The 25676-nt window shown below is 35.6% G+C and overlaps 2 protein-coding genes and 1 pseudogene across 2 annotated transcripts; 1 reads left to right on the top strand and 2 right to left on the bottom strand.

The window, feature by feature from the left end:
* Positions 1-9077: 9077 nt before the first annotated feature.
* Positions 9078-9913, bottom strand: LOC149385606 (auxin-responsive protein SAUR78 pseudogene; annotated as a pseudogene).
* A 6775-nt stretch (positions 9914-16688) lies between these two features.
* Positions 16689-17534, top strand: LOC149385605 (HSP20-like chaperones superfamily protein). Its single transcript, XM_089626602.1, has 2 exons — positions 16689-17019; positions 17102-17534. Exons 1-2 carry the CDS (start codon positions 16798-16800, stop codon positions 17357-17359), a joined length of 480 nt encoding a protein of 159 aa, XP_089482728.1. The 5' UTR covers positions 16689-16797; the 3' UTR covers positions 17360-17534.
* Positions 17535-17908: 374 nt separating this feature from the next.
* Positions 17909-23928, bottom strand: EDA25 (CCAAT-binding factor). The gene is made up of 16 exons (XM_089625661.1): positions 23210-23928; positions 22892-22967; positions 22578-22697; positions 22364-22439; positions 22183-22251; positions 22008-22094; positions 21681-21752; positions 21381-21473; positions 21037-21198; positions 20799-20882; positions 20564-20707; positions 20378-20467; positions 20161-20243; positions 19693-20067; positions 19360-19582; positions 17909-18842 (listed from the first exon to the last, which is right to left on the bottom strand). Exons 1-16 carry the CDS (start codon positions 23871-23873, stop codon positions 18132-18134), a joined length of 3129 nt encoding a protein of 1042 aa, XP_089481787.1. The 5' UTR covers positions 23874-23928; the 3' UTR covers positions 17909-18131.
* Positions 23929-25676: the final 1748 nt, after the last annotated feature.

The following is a 25676-nucleotide window of genomic DNA, read 5'->3' as shown; positions in this document are numbered from 1 at the left end:
ATGCGTCTGAACTTTTTTATGTCGTTTCCAATAAAAAAAAATAAAAACTATTTCAGTGTCTATTTCTGCACGAGAATGCTAAGTTTCCCAAAATTATAATCCAGTTTGCCATGCATCATTCTCCTTGCGTTTGACAGAATTGCTTCTCGAATTCGACGTATCTTCAAATGGTGTGGATAAATGATAATCTTTTTAGCCAATTGTAGATAACAAAACTCCAGCCCTCCATTGAAATAAATAAATCCACAAATATGTTATGGGTCTGGTTTGATTGATCACCAGAGGAAGAGCTATCTCCGGGTCTTCTTCTTCTTCTTCTTTATCATCATCACCGAATATTGGGTCACCTAATGGCTCAAAGAAACATTCTTCATCTTCTTCGCCATCAATCTTGAACACGTGTGATATAGGGTCGTCCTCAACGAATCCAACAAAACTCTACATGATTCACGATCCTCTTCAACTCTGATACCAACTGATGCAGCAAAAGATACGAGGATCAAATAACTGATCTAAGAACTGAAATAAAAGTACCGCATAGTCGAACTTGATCGTTGATTCGAGAAAGAAGACCTGATCAAGAATCTTCTTTCGCCTACTAATTCGCGCACAAATTCTAGACTCGAGGCATCCAATCACCATTGATTCGTGCACAAATGCCGATTTTCGGACATCAACTCGGAACTTGCTCATGACGCTCGGATTTGGGGGAAATTCTCAATTTTTAATTTTTTTTAATTCATCAACATCATAATCTTTCCAATACAAAACAAGTTCTCTTAATTTATAGTGCATCAAGAGACCTTTCACAACCCAAACAAATTAAATAGAAAATAAAGGCCCTTGACACAGTAAATAAAGGTCGCATTAACACACATAATTAAAACAACAAAACTAAAATAATCAAAACTGACAGAAAACATAAAACGTCATCTTGAAGTCCAAAACATCTGAATTTGACTTGAATCACTTAACCCCAATGCATAGCACCGATCCTTTTTATTATGTCGTTTCCAATAAAAAAAAAACACTACTTTTGCGTCCATTTTTGTTTCGGCAATTTCAAGTTTTCAAAAACTATAATCCAGTTTGCCATGCATCAAAATGCTATTCTTATAATAAAGAACCAAAGAAAAATCTACTAGGAATTACCACAAAATTAAGTTGAGATTATGTGCTAGACTATTTAAATAGGTTCTAAAAAATAGTTGTCCTCATTTTTACTATTATGACTTTTTTTAAGTTGGTCATATTTAGGTAATAATATTTACTAACAACTCTTGTTTTTTTTTTCTTCCAAACATCTTCAATATCTCATGATCTCGAAGACTTATGGTGTTGTACGTCCATAAAGGAAAGTTCGAAGGCTCACAAGTGAGTTGCAAGACATGTGAAGATATAAGCCGTGGAGGTTCTTGCATATAATAACCTCCTTTACATGCCGGCCTAAATCAGTTGGCCATGACAAACGTCTTATTAGGACTTCAAACGTAAGAAGTTATTAGTTCAGGTTTACGAAAAAAAAATTGTATGAATTCTAATGGCAACATAAGTACATATTGTTTTCATATGGATCGGATTTACTACCTAAATTTTTTTTACGAGAAAACTACCTATTCTTTTGTTTTAGTGTTACCGTTGCTACCTAATCTAATTGTATGGTCCAGATTTAGCATTTATAAAAAACAAGTTATGTTGTTATTATTTTGTAATTAAGTTGTAAAAAAAAGAGAAATTAAATAGAATGAAAAAAAAAATAAAAATGAATTAAAACAAAGAGATTAACCGTGCCAAAAGGAAATTAGAAATTAAAAAACTCTAGATCCCATAATGTCGGCGATGGACGAAGAGTCACAACCAGTTGACGATGAAGATGTCGAGCTTGAAGAGGAAGAGTATCACGACTATGGAGAGCACAAAGCTGATATGCGGAACACGAATCACCGTAAAAAATGGTGGACCGCTATCAACGAGTCTGTAACGGTGTCAGAGGTGAGATTGAAGACTCTGATGGGCATAGGGATAAGAGTGACCTTGAAAGCTTACAAAGCGACGACAACGATAGTCAGACGAGGAAGACTTCAACCCGATAAGAAATCTGGAAAATTTCAAGTTCACACTAGATATAGAATTTCTCACAATTGGCCATCTGAGGAAGATTCTGAGTTAGGAGTTCATAAAAGCCGATAGGGAATTTCAATATTGTTTTAACGACCAGAATCGAATCAGAGCCAAATGTCGAGGGACGGGGTGCAAATGAGTTCTGTATGCCAAGGTTCTAAATTCAGACAAGAAGGAGGTGAGTATTAATACTCTATTTGATAAGCACGAGTGTGGGATTGTCTTCAATAACAAGCATGTTACAAGTACGTGACATGTCAATCACTTCTTGGACCACTTCAGACTCAACCCGAATTTGGTCTATCAAAACTTTAAGGAATTAAATTCTGCAGCAAAGTTCTGCGATGTGCCCAAGAATGTGTTCTATAAAGCAAAGAAGGCAGCAAGAGACGCTTTAGGTCAAGAACAGAGTCATTTGTGGTTGATTTGAGGTCAAGAACTTGAACATCCCGATCTTTTTAGCTTAATGGCATACCATGCCCACATGCATTGCCGTGTATATGGTCATCAAGTTTGGAAAAAAATGGACTACATCAATGATTGGTATAAGAAAGATGCGTATGTGACAGCATACAACGTCGTGATTCAACCAGTGACCAGTCCCAATAAATGGTCGGATCCTGGCCTCAACCCCATTGAACCACCACCAGAAATTTCACTGCCAGGTGAACCAAAGAAGAAAAAAATAAAAGTCAAGACGAACCACCTCCAGAATCTAGTCCACCTCCTCCTTCAGAACACTCTAGGAAAGGCCAAGTGAATCATTGCAGCAGGTGTGGCCAAACTGGGCATTCACACTGCACTTGACAGAATCTAGTTTATGAACAGGGTTGTTTCTGTTTTATGTGGATTAATGGTGGTATTATTGAATTGTCTAATTAAGTTTATAACCAACTTATATGACAGGTACACAAGGAAGAAAGAGAGCACAATCAAAGAAAGATAACGTCACCGTCGAGTGTGAAAAGAAGGGATCGGAGGAACAAACAGAAAGCAAGGGCAAAAGAGTCGTAGCCAAGCTCTTCACAGCCTAGTTAATGTTGCAAAACAACTTAGTTTAGGCCTTTGTTTTGCAACTACATTCAGAACAGTTTAGGCCTATTTTTTGTGGCCTTTATGTAGATGTTAAGGCCTCTTTTTGGTACAATTTCTGTGGTTGTTAATGTCAATATCTTGGCCTGTTTTTGGTACACAGTTTGTGGCTGTTAATGCCTATTATGAACATGATTATAAATTTTAATGGCATGTCTGATTTTGATACAATTATTAGACTAAAATATCATAACCTTTTTCTAATTGCAAAACAAGAAATCTAAGCTTTTCTGAGTACGACACAAGCACATACAAATCACCAAAACACTAGTTCAAACAACGATACATGATACCAAAACACATACAGATACCATCACACATACTATCCTAGTTCCAACTGATTTCCGTGTTGTTCTTGCAGTAGATGCTTTTTCAGCGTTCCATTTGATTTCCATGATGTTTGAAGCTTGGCCTTCTCGAATTCTAAATGATTTATATGTCTTAGTAGACCTGGAATTACTTGCTTTGACTGGTCGCACATTTCAGTGTCAATCCAAACAAAGCTATTGAACCCACCTTCTGTCTATTCACGAACAAAGGAAACCATGCAAACAAATCGACCACCTTCACTGTCAATCCACAACCACAATAGCATCATCGACCAGACCAAATGATTTCGAAAAAAAACATACCCTTTTCTCGTAACAGCTACCAAATCTCCTGCCGAGGTTCAAGTTAGTCCATGACGCCCTCTCAACCAATGGAATGCCACACTTGCAAGTCTCTTCATCTTTTGACTGAGAAATTGATTTCATGAGAAGTTGGTCTCCTCGCCTCTGCAAGTCTCGTGGTCGACTCGATGCGCAATTCCAACTTCTGCAACTACTATCGAACGACGACGGAGATTTTTGTTCTCCCATTATCGCGACGAAGACGATGAACCAGAAGAAAAGAAAAAGCTAGGGATTTCGAAAATAACCGTATCTATTTATTTCTTTTCCTTCTATTTATTTTCTGTTTTAAAATTGAATAATTCAAAAGATAATATTTTTTTTTCTCATTTATAAGCATTTGTTGTTTAAAAATTGACCCAGTACTTATTCTCAGATTGTTACACGTTTTCATTCTGTTAAACTTAACAATGCATGTAGCAACGGTAACACTAAAACAAGAGAATATGTAATTTTCCCGTAAAAAAAAAGGATTAAGTAGTAAACCCGATCCAAACGAAAACGATATGTATTTATGCCGCCATTTCGTCGGTAATAAATTAAGTAGTCTACATGAGTGGTGACTGTCTCACTATTGATTTTTCCTATTAAGGATTTTTGGCCACTTAAATGATATGATATGATTGTGCTCGTCTATTTGTGATAATCTACGATTATTGTGTGAACTGTTTTATCAGTGTGCTGTTTGAACAAGTCTATTCACTAACTCGTGCCTTTTTTTTTTTTTTTAATCGAACTAACTCATCCCTTTTCAAATTATATAAGAATGTGTCAATACTTTTACCTATTTGGGGGACCATATCTCAGAAACTAGCAAGGATTATATAAGAATGTGTAAATACTTTCACCTATACAAGACTTGAGTAACAAATACGAAATGACGGTCAAGGAAGAACACAAAAATCCATTTAGATCTTTGAGGTCATGAGTAGAGGAAATTCATTGTACCCTAAAGACTATACCACAATCTAGATGAATCTCGCTCAACTTCCACACGATCATGAAATAATAGAATTAAGATCATATTTTGCAATGAAACTGGACCTACAAAGTCCTCACAGACTTTTTAATAAATGCGAAAAAGCCCGAAAAATTATATTATTGATAGTAAATGACATATAATACACAACAATACCTTATTTTTTTTCAAAAAAAAAAAATATGCGACAGATCTAACAAATGTGTTTTGAGAATTCCTCTGGGAGCAAAGGACATTGAAGAGTTGAATATGGTCAATGAAGCCAAAAAAGCTTTCAGGGAAATTGGTTGATCCAGCTAAGTACTTTTGCAACATTTGATACACATCATGTAGTTCCAAATGTTTATGTGACAAGTTTTGTCACATTCATCACAAATTGATTCTCTGTTTTCTGTTTCCTTACTTTATATTCCATGCGTGATTGGATTTAAGTCACTTTAGTAATGATTATGATTATCTTATCTACGAGGATATATGGGGTAGTATGATTTAAGAGTAAATGCTAATGAAAAATTATTTACTTCTTGAATAAACCTCCACGCCGTTATAAAAACAAAATTATTTTTTGCTTTAGCTCATACAAACGCAAACGTACACAATAATAGTCATCTAGATGTTAAATTTTCTAGAAGGGTGGAATAATGGTTATAATTCGCGGGTTACGAGTGTCATTTTTAAATTTAGTCGTAGACAACAAAAAAAAAAAAAGAAAAAAAAAGGACTACGTTTCTACTCTCATTGTACTAATGTATACATTCATTGCATATGTAATAACAAACAAGTGGACATGGTGGTACACGACCAAAGCTTAACAAATTGAATAGAAACAATGGCATAACTCTTGGAATTATATAGAAATAGTGTTTCAAGTTTCAACACTTGGACTATGCTTGGACACCAATCTCAATTATGTGCTGTATTCAACCTATTTTTTTCTTTAATTTTTCAAGATATATTCATGACTTTTAGAAGGAACACATGACCATGGGGACGAAAAGTACAAAAGCAAAACCACGTCTTAGCTGTAAAATGAACTATATAGGATCACGTTCTATTCCTGCTACATTAGAAACTGGTTGACATGTATCGATAGATTATATGACCTAAAAAGTGGTTGCAAATTTCGCCTCCTTGTATGTACATATTGAGATTTTTTCTTTTTCTTAATTTGCTACATTGTACTTGTTTAACATTGTCATCACAATTGCTTAAATTTATTAGATAATTGTGAGAACGTAATGCATGCAAAATAATAAATTATCACATAAATTGATAATCTAGTTCGACTAATGATGCCTACATCTAGAAAGCGTTTGCCCAGGTCGAAAAAATATATGAGTGTGTGAGCGAGCTCCGTATAACTCTAGGTTAAAAAAAAAAAAAAAAACTCATAAGAATGAGATTTTACGCGTCCAAATTTCGATTCAAATTAGGAGTTAACTGGGGTTAAATCGTAGCAAAAAACTGTTTCAATAATTAATGCTACAAATTTGTGGAAAAAGCTGATCAATAGACCGACTACAACATATAACATTCTGTTAGCTATCAATTATCTTATTAGGTAACCTAGCCAATAGATATGTAACAACATACTTAATATGCCATCAATACCCTTAACATATCTCCGTAAAACAAAATACAGTGCATTCATGTCATGTTCACGGTAAGCGTCAAAATATTATTTTTTTAAAACTGCCTCCATTGTATGTATTAGTATTAAATATGTATTATATTTACAAAAGACATTAACAAACTAAGTACACATTCTCAAACTATATTGTAATACTGGCATCTCCAAGACGAGAATGTTATGTTCAGCACGAAGCTTGTAAGAGCTATAGGGGCTATAGCCCTCCCTCAATTTTTTTGCCCATTTTTAAATTATTATATATTTTTTTACTCTAAAAATTTATAAATCAATCCTTCTGATTTTTTTTCTTTCCGCATATTAGCCACCTTAACTTGAATTACTGAGTTCGTCTCTGGTTATGCTGTTTGTACGTGTCATTTATGTTAGTGCAACAAATTTTACATTATTAATTTTTTATATTTTGCATCAGTTTGTGTTTATCATGTAAATACTATAATCTTTTAGGCAGTACATTTTCCAAGATATTCATTTGCTTGGTATCTCTATAGATATAAACGATATATTGTGTGTATATATGTATCTCATTGTCATATCCTGTCGTTGTTGGTATTTCAATCATTGACTCGTGGTAGTACATGAGATGAAAAATTAATAATTTTCTTTTCTTCACGTTTGTTTTACGTCATGTTTTCTTGTAAAGCATATAATAGTGTTCTTTCTTTGGCATTCAATAGCTTGTAAATATGTATTATAGAAGGTGCTAAAATATTATAATAAATATTAATTTAACTTGAATTCAAATCTCTTACGTACGTATTATTTAATGGTAAAAAAAGCACATAGATTATGGCATGTTTGTTCTTACTCCAGTAGCCTCTCGTTAAGTTCGTGTTTTCCTGCTAATGAGACACTAATTAATCTGCACTTTTTTTAATATCTACTTTCAGTTACATATTACTAAATATGCATAGAATACTTCGTATCAACATATAATCCGGCTGGTTAATTTAGAGTGATGATTAATTATACTAAATAAAGTTTCCTTTCAAAACAAGCAAGCTATGTATATACTAAATTAGTGGAGGCCTTGGTTGGCATGGATAAGATTTGCCTGACGATTTTGGCCAGGTTTGTTAGACAGTGTATATTATATAATCCTCTTGTAACAGTTTTTTAAAAAACATTTTAATAATATATTCTTTCCTGCCAAGTATATAATTAATGATCTTGTGGAATACTCAATTTTTTTTTCTTGGTAAGAAGACCGTCCCCTAACTACTTGATTAACAAGAACATGATTGCTAAGATATATAGTAATATATCATATAATAAAAACTACTGTCGTTTAGTGCTTGGTTGGTATAAAGCATAGAGCCAAACTACCTAATCAATTAGATTTTTAAACAAAGAATTTACATATAACTTTATGCGAAAATCAGTCAAAGCCTATGCATCAGTTTATTCTATATACTTTGTCCACAGCTAATTTTATCATATTAAAATATCACTAAAGTATATGTGATTATATTGATATAATATATGTCTATTTGGTCGTCCCTTCCAATGAATAAAACAGGTATAACGACACCTTTTTTTTAGTATATATATGAAATCTACAATTAGGCCATATTGACTATATCATAGTTTATGTAAATAAAAAGGGATTGAAAAAATATATAGCAAGAAAGTCATATATACATCACACTGGCATGGCCTTCACAGGTATATGTTAATCATGTCTTTTTTGTGCCAACCATCTTTTATAAAAGAGAAAAAGAAATACTATGTTTGTGCGGTTTGGTAGTTTCATAGAGTTGTCATGGAAGATATGATTAATAATATCCTTTATAAAATAATGGTTTAGGAGGATTTCAATTCGTTCTCTTAGAAAAAGAATACAGAATTTCAATAAGAAATTGTCAATACACATACACGTCACACAAGCAAAATTTATCCCAGTTATTTATGAAGTGATTGTAATTGTATAAAGTGCGTTCTTTTAGGTTCAAATCCGTTGTTAATAATGAGCAAAATGTTTGTATTTACACTGCGCTCTTTCAGATGCAAGTCTGTGGGTACGTAGTCTTTGAGAGGTGTATTTATAAATACATATTAAACAAAAAATTAAAAAAATAGTCAACTTAAACCTTTGATATTATTAAATAACCAAGGTTTGATAAATATAAGGTAAATAGCCATAAATGATGACGTGACTTAATATGACAGTGACTATTTACTTAATATTTATGTTTATAAATAAATAAAATTGGTTATTTACCTAATATTTATCAAATCTTGATTATTTAGCAATTTCACCAAACATTTAAATTGGTTATTTTACTAAATTATCCTATATTAAAACGCATGGTCCGATGCAATGTACTGCACAAATAAATATGAAAACGACTCACCTATATATATTCGCACATTAATATCAAAGAGCAATAAAATTATGTGATGCAGAACTTAGTAATTAATATTTTACTGCTACAGTTACCCAGCTGCCAATAGCAGCAGCAAGGTTGAATTGCAACTCTTCAATATTTTTTTTGTATGCCTGATTCGTATAATTTCAGGTCGATGGATTTATTTATTAAAAAAAATTACTGCAAAAAAATTTCCCAAAACAAAATAAAAATTGGCATTTACATTGCTTCAAAACAACCAGTATATAAATCTTAAAAATGAGACAAACAATTCTCAAGCCTCAAACAACAAGATCAATTGTTATAAAAATAGCCGGAGAAAGAGAAAGCAGCAGAATGGTAAAATAAAAATTGACAGGTACGTAAAATAGCTCTATAACATCAAATTAATGACTCAATTTCCTACAAACAAACAACCCTAATTAATCGCACATTCAATTAATAGCAGTAATAACAATGAACACAGCCACATATATATATATATATATATATATATATATATATATGTATATATCAGCAAGAAGTGGTGGTGTAGAAGTGGACGAGGTGATCGGTGGAGCCGACGGCGTTGTGGATCATCCAGAGAAGGTGCTCGAACATGACGACCTCACAGTCCGCCACGTAGACACCTCCGTCATCCTCTTCCCGGCCGGTGCTGTCCACCAGCTCCCGGAAAAGCGGGTGCTCCGCCACCTCCACCGCCACGTCATATCTCCGTTGGGACTTCCCGACGTACACCGCCACCGCCGCCGCCTCCTTCTCGCTCGCCGTCCGGCCGAACTTCGTGAACGACGGGAGTCTCTTTATCGCCGACTTCAGCTTCGTCAGCGCAAGCTTGTTCCCAACTCTCGCCATCGATAGATTATAATAATAATAATTCTGATGTGTTTCTGTGTGTGTGTGTGTGTATATATATGTGATGTGATTTGAATTGGAGCCCACTGTTTGAGAGTACCAGCTAAGAGTTTAGTGCACATATAAAATATGAAACCAGCTGCGCGGATATATATCTAACTATATGCCTCTCTCTCTCTTTATATATGGTCATTTTGGCGTGACTCTTCTTTGGCCCCTTATTATAATTTATTTTGTTTTCTTTTTTGTGTGCGTGAAATTACAAGGAGGTCCTTGCATATTATATCATGGGTGCAAGTTGGTCGTTATTGAAATACAATCTTCTTAACGTCAATTTCCGCATAAAGAATTTCTGACTGATTATTCTTCATTGCTTATGACTGTTGATTTTGATTATTATTGTTATTATTATTATATAGGAATTTATGGCAAGTAACCATTTAAGATAATAGCCAAATTTAATTTTATTAAAAAAATAGCTCTCTTACTCGCAATAAATTAAATTAAATATAGAGTTATTTTAATTAATTTAATTTATTGCGAATTGATTGATTTTTATTTATTAATAAAATTAAAATTGAACTACTTTTTAAAATAAGGATATTATATAAAAGTAATTGCCCCTATTTATATACAAAGGAAGAGAAATAATACATTAATATTATTTTAATAAAATTAGGAGAAATCAAAAAAAGGAGTTGAGTTGTGGCAGGTGCCTTTCACGTATGTGTACGGGAATACAAATTGTGTAAACTAAATGAAATTTCTCACAAATCAAATGATTGGATTGCAGAAAAGAAAAAGATTAGGCCACCGTTTCAATTATGCTTTATTGATTTAATTCCATGCCAACTGTAATCTGTGTATTTTATATACATAATATTATAGAAATGTGTGTACGTGTATACTTATTCTTGAATTGAAGTTAGATACATTTGATTTGATTTTTTTTTTTTTGGCATAAATTGTTCTACTTACTTTTGCAAAATATTAAACATGATTCGGTGCTAATTTTTAATTTACAAAAATAATTTGAATTAACAAGAGCTATATTTGGTTATAAAGAATTATATCATTTGGTTTCGTTGTGAATGTTGTAGTTGTTTGTGCTCAGACCTCTCTTTATTACTTCCAACAATGACAACAAAAAAACCTTTGGTGGGTAAACAAGCTACCAATTTCAATTGGGTTTTCTTATTATTAATTTTCTTTTAGTTTTATAACAGCCAAAAAAACAAAAACACCATCCATGAGCATCTTCACCTCAAACTATATCATTTTTCTTTATTTCTTTACCATCCAGTACCAACTTTTGTCCATATATCAACATATATTCGTGCGTTACCATTTTTTTTTCGGACAAACCTATGCTCTGTTTATGTCTCTTTCCCATGCATGAAAAACGAGAGTACTGTAATGAAAATGAAAGATAAATTTTGTGAAATATTTAACTGTTCTATATAACGATTTATATTCATTCTAATACTGAAAAAAAAAGCTGCAAGATAATATAAATAAAAGATAAAATATCATATATATAAATAAAAGATAAAATATCATATATATATATATATATATATATATATATATATATATCCTCTCCAAATTTTAGATAAATAATATCTGTATCTATATCTCGAATTTTCAATAATATTTCTTAGCATCAAACTTATTTCTTGTTTATTGCTTCTTACTATCCGTTAAAAAAAATTAATTACTCAAATATATTTTTTTCCTCTAATTTTTTGTTGGCTTTTTTGTTCGTTAATAAATTTTTTAAATGACAAAACTATCAATGTACACAAAGAGCCGTCACCTTTTTCTTTTGCTCAAAATAAACATGAGCGCTCAGAAAATCAACTGAAATTTTGTTCCATTTTACTACTATTCATGATACATGAATTATGTTTAGTTCACGCAACAAAATTTCTAATACTATTATTAAAGAATATTTTAAGTAATAATTTTTTTTATATTACATGAATAATACCGAAACAACCCGAAACAGAGTGTTTCGTTCTGGTTTGGCAAGAATTGTGACACTAGTCATAATATAACAATCCGGTCATTTAGAATCGAAATTCCAATAGGATTGGAATCAGGATGATTAGAATTTTTCCCCAAATTTAGTTCAAAATCATCTTAATACTATTTTAAAGGTAGTTCAAGTTTAGTTCAGAATTCTGGTATTGGTCGAACGCTTGTGATTATTCAAGAGTTATTGAAAAACAAAATTTGAATAACAATATTAAACAAAGCAAAAGAATTCACCTTTTTTTTTAACATTGTGTCCTTAACTATTCAACGCAATGATACAAAATTGTAGGAATTTGAATCCCCAAAAAACCCTGAACTCACAAGAATTCTCACACACACAAACACAAGAAATTGTTGACGAGGTTCAGCTCGAAAGCCTAGTCCCCGCGAACTCCTCAATGAAGGTAGTTCGAGTGTATTATCAAGATCAACACCGTTCTTTCTTTTCTTCTTCACTGTCTTTACAACGTACTTCAAACCAGTGAGAAAACACACCAAGAATGACAAACGCTCCTGTTTCCCTGAGAAAGAATTTCCCTCCCTCACAGACGATTCACTCTTCACTCAGTGTATATCTCAATCCTCACTTTTCTTCTTAATAGTACTAACTGATTGATTAAACTCTCTAACTAACTAAGACTGACCCTGATTTATAGACTTAAACATCAGAGTCAATCTCAGTCGTCAACATCTACACAACCCGTAGATTCTTGACACGTCTGCACTCACTAATAACAAAAACAAAGACGACACGAAAGAAAAGGAAACGACACAACTTGAAACTGATATCTTCACAAAAATGATTCTATATATTTATTTGCAAACCACTTATATGTAGGCAAGTCACTTGCCCCCATACAAATATTGTGAGCCAAAACATTTAAGGTTCTTGAAATCCAACACAAACTATAGGTTGTTTCAGGATTTCGAAATCAAAAAACAAATGATGCACATAGAAGCTCGCATTTCTTCATTAGAGAGAGACGGTAACCATATCATGTTCACCAATTCAAAAATAGTAACCGATGGTCCAAAGGGCACACAACCGATGACAATGGTGGGTTTCCAAAGACGTCGATTTCCGTTGGCAATGAGAGAAACATGAGGTGTAGAATCTGATGCTCCTCAGCTTCCGCAATAGAATGCCAATTCCATAGTGAACTAAAGCCCTACTACAGGATATGTTGTTACTTTTTAGCCTCTAGTTAACAAAAAAAAAAAACTTATTTGGAAGGTGTTTTGAGGTTCTACATTGAGTTCGAAAGGAGTTAGAGCTATTCGTGGACGACGAAGGACTTTCATAAGCACAAGTGAGATGATAACCCAAATCTACTGAGTAATTTATTGGCAGACCATAATGCCACAAGATTAACTCTAGGCTTGGTCACATCAATGTGCCAAAAAAACCCTCATTGACAATCTCTATACACCAATTACCAGTCTCCTCGAGTATGAGCTCGGCGACTTTAATGGATTTGACATGGTCTTCCTGTTGTATGATCACACAAAGAGAACATAACCTTGTAGATTACATGATCTCCAATGACCCATCTACAAGAATTTTTGAAGTTCTTGACCCCAACGGAAAAAAAGCATATAGAAAGAAGGACAAATATTATGACTTTCGAACCAGACCGCTACCAATAATGGTTTAGACAGCCATTCTTCTTTGGCAGTGTTTAGTTAAAGCACGCTAAATACTTATTGCCGAACCACTTGTAGAATTTATATTCGCAAAGGTGTTGCCAAGATTTTCAGTGTATCTTTCACCACTCCGTCTCTCCACACCATCAAAACTTAGCTGTAAGAGTTTTTCTATCGACACAAAGAGAGGATGCAAGAAAAAAACACACTCATTGAATAAATTTGGAGAGCTAGTGCGTCTGATCAATGTTTTGAGAGAGACGAGACCGTACCCGATTACAAACCAAACGACACAAATGTTTTGTGTTGCGACTTAATTGGTACGGCCAAGTATTTTTGGTGGAATTTAGTCAGCCCAACTTAGCTCGGAGATCTTCTCAGTCCGCACTTAGAATGTTCGGACTAAAAGACCGTTGAGGAATTTAAGGAATTTATACTTTGACTCGACGCTTTCTCGTAGTGGTCAAGAGTAGCCTTGATAGCTTAGAGATCTCCTTTGTTTGTATGACTAAACAAGGGTGTCATTGGTGAAGAAAATGTGTTTTATTTGGAAACTGCTTTGAGAACTAGAGAAACTCAGGAAATTTCCATTCATTATCATCTCGAGAAAATCACATTTGAACCGGTGGTACGCTTTTCTCGTGTCAACTTAGGCGTTGATCCAACCTCTAGTACCTAATTTTCAATTTTATTTTACATAATAAAATGCAAATGCTCAAAAACAACAATAATTTTATATGTATTCAAATTGACTATGTAAAAATGCACTGAGTTTGAAAAATTATTGGATCCAACACGAGTTTGAGTGAATAAGCTGATTGAAAAGATTAGTGTTTCTAGTGATTTTTTATAAATCACATCACATCTTAGATAGATTAGATACCTTTGGTATTAGGACCACTTTCGGGTGGTTGAGGAGGCGGATCAAAGTTGCTCCGGTTAGGACCAATAAACAGACATTTGTCACCCACTTCCCCATTGCACTCCACATTTTAAATTGACCATGCTGATGTGAAGAGCGGTAAAAATACTCATTTTATCAAATGAGATTCGGCCCACTAGACTGTTAACAAAAGGTCTAAAACCTCCATTCGCTGGCTGAGACGATATGAAAATATCTTTGAAATATACCTCAATAATATTTACCATATCTTTATGGTTGTCGCAAATCATCTATGATTCGTTCTCGAGACCCTTGATCGAGATTTTCCTTCTATGACTAATCGGATTTGCATGAAAGAGAATTTTGTATTTAACTCCCCAGATTTAAGCCAATTAACCCAAGGCCATTGCCGCCAATATCTCTCCTCGGTGATGATAAGTCTTGAAAATAATTTTTTTTTCCTCCCTTCTACGATCGGATTATCTACGGTCATAAATCATGCTACACCGAAAGTGGTCAAATAAAAGAAAAACTATTTTTGTCATCTCATGAAGTTCAACCTGGTGAACTTCTATGTCTTTTTAGTCGGTAGCACGGTGGCAACTTGTGTCACTGAAGCAACAAAATTTTTATACAAAAGACTCGAATGTTGGAACCCGGTCATAACGGTTCTTTGGATTATCCCACCACAACGAAATTTGATGAAAGACCACGACATTAGAAGAAGACATCGTGATAATTTTGAGAGGGGCATTTGAATCAACGTTCGCATTAAGGATTGACTTATTGCTTACCGCAACTGCGTTGGAAGTTATAATCCGCACCGTTGAGGATTTTGGAGTATTTAAGAATTTTGCATATATATATATGTATATATAAATATATTATATATAAATATAACAAACAAAATGGATATACATGTATTATATATAAATATAACAAACAAAATGGATATATATAATTTTGGTGATTTTAGCGGTATTTCAAGCTTTTGGTGATTTTACAATCGGCGTCAATAATTGTAAATAATCATCAGACTCCAAAATCATAAATGAAAAGCTAAAATCGTCCAAATAATATCACATCACCATCATGAATATTTACTTAAAAATTTATTAAAGGTTAGCTATCTATCAAATCTCCAAAATTTGGTGGTTTAGTTACTCAATTATGAGGAATAATCTACTTCTATTCTCTATAGAATGGTAAAAGAAATTTTACTCGCTTTCAAACATTTTCTTTCACAAATAAAGGCTAAATCATGTCGAATTAAATTACATCTCTAAAAGTATCCAAAAAATTGAGAAATCTAATTCCCATGTTCTTCACTTGATAAGAGTAATATTTTACCACCACAGTCAAACCCTCCTAAAATTCAAAGATCGAAGAACATTTAGGACCAACGTCTACAAAGTGTTCTATCTTTCTTTTGATTTTAAAAGACCAGATTCATTCCTTCTCGTCGCGATTCAAAGATCTCTTGGACATAGAGACGAAGCTAGAAATTCAAATTAGGGGGGCTAATACACAAAAAATAATTCAAGTGAGGGGCTAATTTATAAATGTTAGGGTAAAAAACATATAAAATTTTATAAAAAAGGGCAAAAAGTATAATTTTTTTTAAGAGGGGTTAAAGTCCTCCATGAACTGGGTGTACCTTCGTCCTTGCCCAGACCTCCTCACCCAAAGCCCTCTTATTCAAATATCGAATGATCTTTATAGCAAACGCCTGCAAAGTGTTCTCTCTTTCTCTTTAAATCTAAAAGAGCATTCCACCACTTTTCGTTAGAACTTGAAAGTCTTCTGTAACTCGATTTTTCGGGTTTTTACTTCAATCTTTCGTAATTTGTAAGTTTTTATAAACTTAGAAGAGTGATTTAAAACTCTCCAAGATAAGATACGTGGCTAAATTCACCCGCATCACGTGTCTTTTAGTAGTGTTGATCGAAAAAACGCATTTACCGAATCCTTACCATAACTTAATGCGTGATTTTTTCAAGATTCAAACCATGGCTTGTCTCGGCATGGTCAATTTTATCCCTCGTTGGCGTCGTCCACATCGCAAGCGCACACATTAGCAAAGTCGAGCCCTATCTGGCCTATATAATAAAAAAAATAAAAAGATCTTGGACTTGGTCGATAAATTTATGTCGTAGTACTAGTTTTAATATAGATACTAGTAGCTAGGCTAATTTCAATCCCAATGCCAAAGAAGGATAAAGACCACCAAAAGAAAGCCACGTAAAACAAATAACCAGAAAACTGGCAGAGATAGTAGCGAGAGTTGGCCACGTGTAAGCCTTCCGACATTTCTAGACCATTCTCGACTCCCCTTCCAGCTTCCGCTTTAATTTTCTCGAACATTCTTACTCCAATTTTAAAGTCTCTCTTCCCTTTTTCGCTCTCACTACACCATAGTCGCTTGCGAAATTCAATATATCAATTTCCGATCAACCATTGTTAAAGAGAAAAAAAAAAAAAAAAAAAAAACAAATAGAATGAGTAGAGTGGACTCAAGCGCGCTCAATGGTGGCGCGGAATCAGAGGCGAATCACATATTCCATAATCTCCCAGAGACGATCGAGAAGCTAATGTTTCACTCTCATCACCACCACCCCAGTGAATCCACCGCCACCACTTTTCCCGTGGATATCTTACACACCCCTAAAGACTACGTCTTTTACATGGACGTCCCTGGTTTGTCCAAGTCTGACATTCAGGTACCAACATTATGCCCTAATTTGCTCGACACTACGATTTCGGAGATGGTGACGATGTTTACAACGGAATCGTTGATTTCAGGTGACGATTGAGGAAGAGAAGACTCTGGTGATCCGAAGCAGCGGGAAGAGGAAGCGCGAGGAAGGTGAAGAAGATGGCTGCAAGTATCTGAGGCTGGAGAGAAAGTCGCCGCTGAAACTGATGAGGAAGTTCCGGCTGCCGGAAAATGCCGACACGTCGGCAGTCACGGCCAAGTGCGAGAACGGAGTCCTTACCGTCGTTGTCCAGAAGCTTCCACCGCCTCCTAAGCCCAAAACCGTCCAGATCGCCGTTTCTTGAGTTTTTTTTTTTTTTTTTTCTTTTGGGGTGTACTGATTCTCTGGGCTTGTAATTGTAGCGCTGCTCTGTTCAAGGCTCTGTATTAAACAACAATCATGTAATGATGTTTTTTTTTTTGTGGAAAAGGTAAGTTTATGTATTTTGTAAGGGCTTTTGTTATTGAAGTTGGCATTTAAGACCCTTAACTATATATTTAGAAAAATAGTAACTTTTTTTTTTAAATATAAATACTTTATCTATCAATCTAAGTTTGAAAAAACACCCACTAATCAACTATAAGCATATTTTGCTTAAATTAATCAAATTACATTCTAACTTTAAAGATACTAAATTAAAATAAAATAATTCAAAAATCAGATTTTGTTTTTATAACCTCTTAGTCTTAGAATGTTTTTTTTTTTAATATGCCTCTTATAAGTTGTATTAGCTAATTACATGATATGTATATATTTGCTGTTTGCATTTTAATTTCATAAAATAATTTTTATATACATAACCGAGTAAAACTACAAAATTAATTTGCATTTCAAGACTGAAATTCTAATACAGTGAGTACAAAAGACTTGTTGTCGTACTTTTTTGGTCTATGGCAAACTCGCACAAAGCTTAATGACTGACTGGTTGAGCTTTGATACACTCAACAGAAGCTTATACATTTTGCAAATAAATAATACAACATCAGCTATTAAGAAATTCAAGAAGAAAAAAAAAAAAAAAAAAAAATAGTCTTGCACTCTTACTCGGACAAAACTGGATACCAAATGAAAACTCTTTACTCAGATGACTTCCTCTTCTTCTTCTTCTTCCGGGACTTGGACTTCTTGTGCTTTTTCTTCTCTTCCTTGTCATCATCGTCATCTGAACCAACACCATCATCATCATCATCATCATCGTCGTCGCCGTCCTTAAATAGATGCTCATACTCATCCAAGCTGGCAAACGGAGACGCCCCGGCTTTACGCTTCCTCTTAGGCTGTTCATCCTCGTCCTCATCCTCGTCCACATCTTCACCATCGTCAGCGTCGCCGATCTTGATGATATCATCATCGTCGTCGTCGTTATCACCATCGAGACTTTGATCATCGTCTCCAAAATCAAAATCTTCTCCCATATCCGAGGGCAAATCAGCGTCGTCGTGGTCAGCGGCGACCAAGTCGTCGTCGTCGTCTTCTCCGGCGACTTTGTCGAGGTCATCGTAGTCGTACTCGCCGGCGTCGTCCGGCTCGACGGAGCGGTCGACGGAGTCGAGCAAGTTCTCGATCTCTTCGTTGTCGCTCTCGTCGTCCTGGCCGTCGTCGCCAAGCAAATCCTCGGCGTCCTCGTCGGATTTCTTGTTCTTCTTCTTCTTGTTCTTTTTCTTCGGCTTCTTTGACGAGTTCTGTTTGTTCATGTAGAACTTGTGGAAGACGAGGTCTTCCGGCGGGACATCCTCGTCGGCCAGTGAGAGGATCTCCGGTCCGATCAAATGGTAGTTCATATCAAGCTATATAAGAAGTAGCAGAAGAAGAAGTTACTCAGCCGAGCATTAGAAAATCTAAACGAAAAATGTCAATTTTTTAGGTATGAAATTACAATTTAGTCCCTAAATTTTTTTTCCGAAACAAAATTAGTATCATTGCATTATTGATTCTGTAGCATTTTTGTTGAAATTTGATACCTTAACGGTTTATGGCAATCTACAAGCTTAAATAACTTACTTAAAATTCAAAAAATAATCACCAGAACAAAATATTATCTGAACTTTTTAAACTTGTAGTAGTCTTTTTTAGTTGATCATATAATAATTTCATTGAATTATTGGTTTTGTAATATTCTTTAAAAAAAATGTATGAAATTCAATACTTGATAGCTTAAAAAATATTAGTTATACATATAAAAATACTAATTAAACTAGATTGTTACCCAAAAAAACACTAATAGTTAAGAAACTCAAATGCCACTTGCAGAATAGTTTAGAGACTATGCAGTAAAAAGTCGAGTTATATTTTTATTTGGCTAACCTTCTTGGAAGGTTCAATTTGAGAACCACCATGCCATGAACTAGACTTGGGTTTCTTTTCCATGAACTTGTCCAGAAAAGCAGGGAGCGAGAGGTCTTTCACCGGATCTCCACTGTAGATGATATCACTGCCCAACAAAAGCCTATTTGCCCAGTTCGACACCGATGGGTGTACGTGCGAAGCCAGAACTGTTAGCTCCCACCACCCCGTTCGATCTGCATTACTGCTCATAGAAAGAGAATCAAACTCGATTTTAAGCCCAATTCAAACCAGGGAATAGTTTTATCTATTTTGTCTTGAACAATAACTTAAAAAGAGGCGAAAAAAACTGACCAGTAAGACGGTTCTCTATGCCGTGGTTCATACCCTCCTGGCAGTTCACACCTCTTCAAGGATTTCACAGATTGATTGTTTCCATGATCGGGACCAGAAAGTTTTCCAGATTCCGTTGCATTTTCCGAATCTCCTCGTACAACGAAATCATCATCGTCGTCTTCTGCGTCGGAAGATTCATCATCGGACAAAGAGGCCGGAATGTCGTCGTCCTCTTCGGAATCTTCTTCAGCAGAGATGGTTGACGCACGGCCGTTCTCGACAGGCCCGGCTTGTTTCTCGGCTGGTTTGGGCTTCTTCTCATCATTCTCCTCTATAATATCTTCGAAATGCTCGTCTTCTTCGTCGACTAGTTCGCTCTGACGCACCATCTGACTGGTGAGAGGCAATTAGAAAACATGTTGACGTTAGAAGAGAAGAAGAAACTATCAGCACATATAGGTTAGTACAGTAGTGTGATTCACTTACCCTAAGCCTGGTCTTGACTTGAGAACTTCAGAGAGCAAAAAAAGGTATCCACAAGCATATTGAGGTTGCTGTTGAAGCGCTACCTGTTTTGGTGGACAGAAAATGAAAAAGGATAAATCTGTTAATTTGAAAAGTGAAAAGACAAGCAAACCTTCTTTTAATAGCAAGGTTTAAGTTCAAACCAACAAAAGAAGTAATAAAATGAGGTCGCTAGAACCTGCAACAGACGCTTTGCAAAAGCAGCCAGACGCTTCAAATTCACATCAGTTTTCATTGCCGCGGAAAGAAGTGCAATAAACATTTCCACCTGCAATTTTCGTTAAAAAGAAAAAGGCGTTATTTCGATATGTTAAAGAACAAGCATTTAGTGGAGAAAAAAGTCAAACCACAAGGGCTAACTTGCCTTGGAAGATTGCACTGAAGCTGGAAGGAGAAGTTTTCCGTACAAGGCCCGGTAAAACCTATCGCTTGCAACCTGATTCTTCGACGTGATCTTATGAAGAAGCCTCAAGGCTTGAATTCCTACATTGAAGTTGTCGGAATGAACCTGCATCATCATACAAAGCAAAGATCCCTTAGTGGACATAAAAATAAATACAGACGTAACATATATAATCTATAAACACAAAAGCCATTACCAGTTGGAAGAGCACTGGTGTTTGGCTCTCTATGATATCATTAGCCTCAGTGGTGGACACGTATGGAAATGCTCTATTGACTCCCTGTGTCGAGGGAAAATATTATACAAAGATATTTGTGAGCTCTGTGATCCTACAAATAGCTAAGATAAGGGATCGAGAACGAGCAAGTGAGACGGAAGAACACAAAAGAGATACCACAGTTACGACATTGCATAAGTAGAAGAAAAATACTAACTGTTAGAATAGCCGATAGCAGCGTGGTCCAATCAGCATGAGAGTCCACTGTGATCTCTGGTTTGCTCTTTGAAGCCTTCACACTCGATGGCTTGCCAGTTTTATCTTTTTGCTTGCCACTTTTATCCTTTTGCTCGCCACTTCCAGTTTCCGTAATGACAACCTGAAATTAAGGGTTGCAGGGATCTTTATCATGATTTGTTGATGTTTGGGTCCCATATTGGTGTAATAGCATGCTTGGTATAAATAATGATGGATATGTTGCATGGTCTTTTTAAACACCAGAACGAAAAAAATATAACAAAGGATAAATTTTGTAAAAAAGCAGTACAAGGGTTACAGTACCTTGAACAACGCAAAATATACATCAATCAATCGCTTTGCAACTTTTGGTCCGTCTCCTTTGTTACTCAGAAATATTTGACTCAAAAAGTTAACCTGTATAGATATCCAAGAATGTTTCATTAGGATTTCCAGTTAAACTGTTAAAGAATATTAAAAATAAGTAAACAGCAACAGCTGGTTTATCATAGGTCAATAATAGTAAGCCATAATATAAATGTTGATATATAGCAGTATAGAAACTGATAAATCAATATAAACTATTATAGAATGAGCATACTGATGTGTTGCATGGAAACTTACAGCATGGTACTTGGCTCTAAGTTCCAAATGAGGCCGAAAGAGAAAAGAGTCCACCTCGTTAATCACTACAGCCTGTAAGAAAAAAACCAGAAAATAAATCAATACTAAACTAGTATACTTGGATTCTGCTTTCTTAATAAACCAGTCCACGCGACTCATTCCGTTGCATGTGCAGAGATATTTGAAAGATATAGAACAAACTACAAAAAATTTCAAGGACCCTTGGTTTGGTATTTTCATATACGATGCATATGCAATCAAAGTGCTAGTTTATCAATGACCTTAAAATTACAAACGAGATAAAACAAAGATGTAGGATTATCGAACCCTCATATTTGGATGTTCAGACTGAGATAAAAGCCTCGTCAAGTGATGAGCAGCGTTTGAAGCACTAGCTCCCTTTGGATCTCCTAGCTTCAGGTAATCAAACAATAAGTTGAGTCAGGCATTGATTAAATCAAAGCTAATAGTACAATGATGGCCCAAATGAATGCCAACTTACTTTATTAACTAAGGCGGTGAGTAATCTGCGCTCTTGCTCTGCTTTACTGTTTAATAGAACATACATTATCTGAACGCAAAGAAAGAAACGTGTGCATCAGAATCAACTTATATTTTTTTACGGGAACAAAGATAATGCTAACTTTTAACAGGGACGGAAGCACAATTCATGAGATTTTTACCTTCACTGCCTTATCCTTTAAATGAGGCAACACATCTTTAGATGCTTGCTCAAGCGCCACAACGAAACGCTCGTACCTGAAATTACAATTTGCTTATGAAGACTGATGGTATATACACCAGCTAATGGGATAAAGCCAACATCTTTTAGTCGAAGATAAAAAAAAAATATTCAGGCTCGGGCAGGTAAATAAAAAGAATAAGAGAAAAAAGTACCTTTGTTTCAAGCATTCTTCCCAATGCCAAAGGAGCAAGAGAGAGTAACCGTCTTTATTCTCGGGTATCTGCTTTAGTGGCTGCTGGAATAAGGTCTTGAGCTTACGATCGGGTAACAAACTAGAACAGCCACGAAAAAGAATCCCTTTATATATATCACATGACTTTTTATTATTATTATCATTATTATCAGATTGCGTCCATTTCTAATAGTTGGAAACACGTTTAACATGTGAAAGCTACTAAAATTCTGGCATCTAGCCATGAAAGCTAAACCAGCTAAATGAACGAAGAAACAACAAGAAAGAGCTTACCTTGAGATGAACAACTCTTTCAGCGCATCGAAACCCATTACCGCACGATTTTTCCCCACTCTAGTCGCCACCAATCCTGCCAGAAAATGCTTGTTCAAACGAAATGAAATAAAAGTAAACAAAATCTAAGCAAACATAGTCGAAAGCTATTGATTAGTTTGGAAATTAACTAAGAATCCTTATCAAGTAAAGTAAAACAACCAGGACAAAACCTGTCTTCTATAACATCATTTTCATTGCAGTACCACATTGTATCACAAACCTCAACTCTTGAGAGAGAAATAAAAGACCATTTATTTTATTTTATTTTATTTTTACCGAGAAGAGCGTCAATAGACCTCAGATTGGCGACCGGATTATCCCCAACGAGAACCGAAAAAGCGGAAACCTTATCCTTCTCTGTACCAGACCTCATACTTGCGTAGAGCATCTTGATATCTCCACTCTGTCCCCTCGAAGACTCGTAGTCCTTCGCGAACTGAGCCATAAGCCTCTCTCCGAGCTCTTTCTTCTCCGCCACGATGCCCTTCCACTCCTCCAAATCCCTAGCTCCGGCCACGGCCTCTTTCCCGATCACCTTCGCTTCCAGCTCCTCCGCGTCGCTGTACCACACGCCCAGCGAGCTCGGCTTCATCAGAGGAAGCTTCGGAAGGTTCTTGAACCTCTCGGGACCTGGATTCCTTTCGTTCGAGACATCGAGCGAGAGGACCGAGGGTTTCGGCTTTGGCTTTGGCGTTTCTCTCGGCTTGAGGTTTCTGTTGTCGTTTTTCGCTGGTTTCTTCGATTCGTCGTTCGGAGATTGTTTCGGCTTTTTTTCGGGCTTCTTCGGCTTCAAATGAGCGGGCTTTCGAAAATCGGCGTCGTTGAAGCCTGACGACGGCAGAGAGGACGCCAAGCCGAGCGAGGAAGCGAAAGAGGCTACGTCGGACTTGATAAGGTCTATGTCGTCGTCGGTGTTCGAGTTTTTCTTTGATTTCGCCATTGTTGCTTCCGAAGCTCTGATTCAGAGCAGCGAGTTTGTTTATTTATTATTGTAATTATTTTTTTTTTTTTAATAATTTCTAAACCCCTTTGCAGTTGTGTAGGGTTTAAGAGTGTAATGGGCCAAGGCCCAATCTAATAGCCCATTGGTTCAGAATGGGCCACTAGTTTAAAGGAGGAAATAGCCTCCGATAATCGTAATTTTTTGGGATTATTCATATTCTATGACTTTTGGACCAAAATCAAATAAGTCCAATTTAATCCTAAAATATGACTACATAAATTGAGCTATTACATTTATATCCTTTCACTCTTTATGAGAAAATTAAAACCTTTTTCTTTTAATTTTATAACCTATATCAATTAATTTTATTTGGATTTAAAATTTGAAACCGTCCAAATCCCTTTTCTTTTCTTCTCCTTCGTCCAAACAAACCCACTGACCGAACAAACCAGGCTTCGGTCTCTCTATCTCCATTTCACTCACTATATCTCTCCATTTCGCTCTCTCTCACTGAAACCCTAAACAAACCCACCGTCCCTCTCTCTCACTCCAGTTCTTCTACATTTCTTCGGCCGAAACCTACCGCGTCTCTCTCTCTCTCTCTCTCTCTCTCTCTCTCTCTCTCTCTCTCTCTCTCTCTCTCTCTCTCTCTCTCGTTCTTCTCCATTTCTTCTTCTTCTTTCCTTCACCTTCGCGCGCCATCTTCACCAACCGGGCTCCTCCATTCACGCGCGCTCCAAGCTGAGGAAAACGAATCTCGCCGCGAGCCACGGCGGCGCCGGAGAGAGGGAAAACGTTTTGATTTGTGGGGTTTTGTTTTATGAGGTGTGTTTGATGTTCTCAAGCATTTTTAATTATGGTTGATGCTTGGGTTTTGATTTATCGGGGCTGTTTGGGTGTTGTTTAATTTTGGACGAATTTTGGTTTGGAAAATTTTGTTGGCCGTGTGAATATTTTGAGGTTTGGTTTCGAATTCTTTGATGCTGTTGATTATGAGGCTGTGATGATTGTTGTGAATTCTGGATACTTGGATTTGAATGTTGTCTTGGTTGATTTGATGATTGTTGTGCATTAGATTTTGATCTGAATTGAGAGACTTGATGATATTTTGTCAAATCAAAACAAGCTATATTTTCATTTGATCTGTGTTCTTGGCCGTGTGATGTTTGTTTTGAAATTCTGATGTTTGGGTGATTAATGATTTGAGAATGATTAAGTATGGTTTGTTAGCACGGGTTCGCATTGATGATTAGAATTGTGACATGTTAACGTGTTTTGTCGCTTTGTTGCGAGTTTTACTTGTCGAGGGTCTAGACTCGATATAGGCGGGCTACGCAGAGCCCACAACGACTGTTCGGGGCGGCGAGGATGAGGCCGGGAAATGATGGAGCTACGCTCGAGCATCAACGAGGCGAAGCCGAGACCGGGTGAATAAAGGCGTTTCGGTTTAGGCTCGGAGACTCGCGGAACATCCGTTTTAAAAATTCAACGAGTTATCTAATTATTATTACCTTGTAATTATTAGTAGTATCATGAATGTTGGAATGATGTACAGTTTGTTACACAACTATGGAATAGAGTGTCGAGATCCTGCCCAAAGGAGAGTAATGTTACCCAGTTTTTTTCTTGATTCATATGTTGTAATTTTCTTATTTCATATGAAATAGCAAACTGGAGAGTATGTTGTTTCCCAATTTTGATAACATGTGTTTTGTATAGACAGTAGCTAGTTTATTGACAGTAGCTAGTTTATTGATATCAATGTCAATAAACTGTCTGGTTTATTTACATTGATGTCAA

Source organism: Urtica dioica, chromosome 9, assembly GCF_054948205.1.
Source record: "Urtica dioica subsp. dioica isolate 48M chromosome 9, U.dioica_male_clone48M_v1_H2, whole genome shotgun sequence".
In the NCBI taxonomy this organism is placed as follows: Eukaryota; Viridiplantae; Streptophyta; class Magnoliopsida; order Rosales; family Urticaceae; genus Urtica; species Urtica dioica.
Note: the sequence above shows the minus strand (reverse complement) of the source record. Positions and strands in the feature narration are given on the sequence as shown.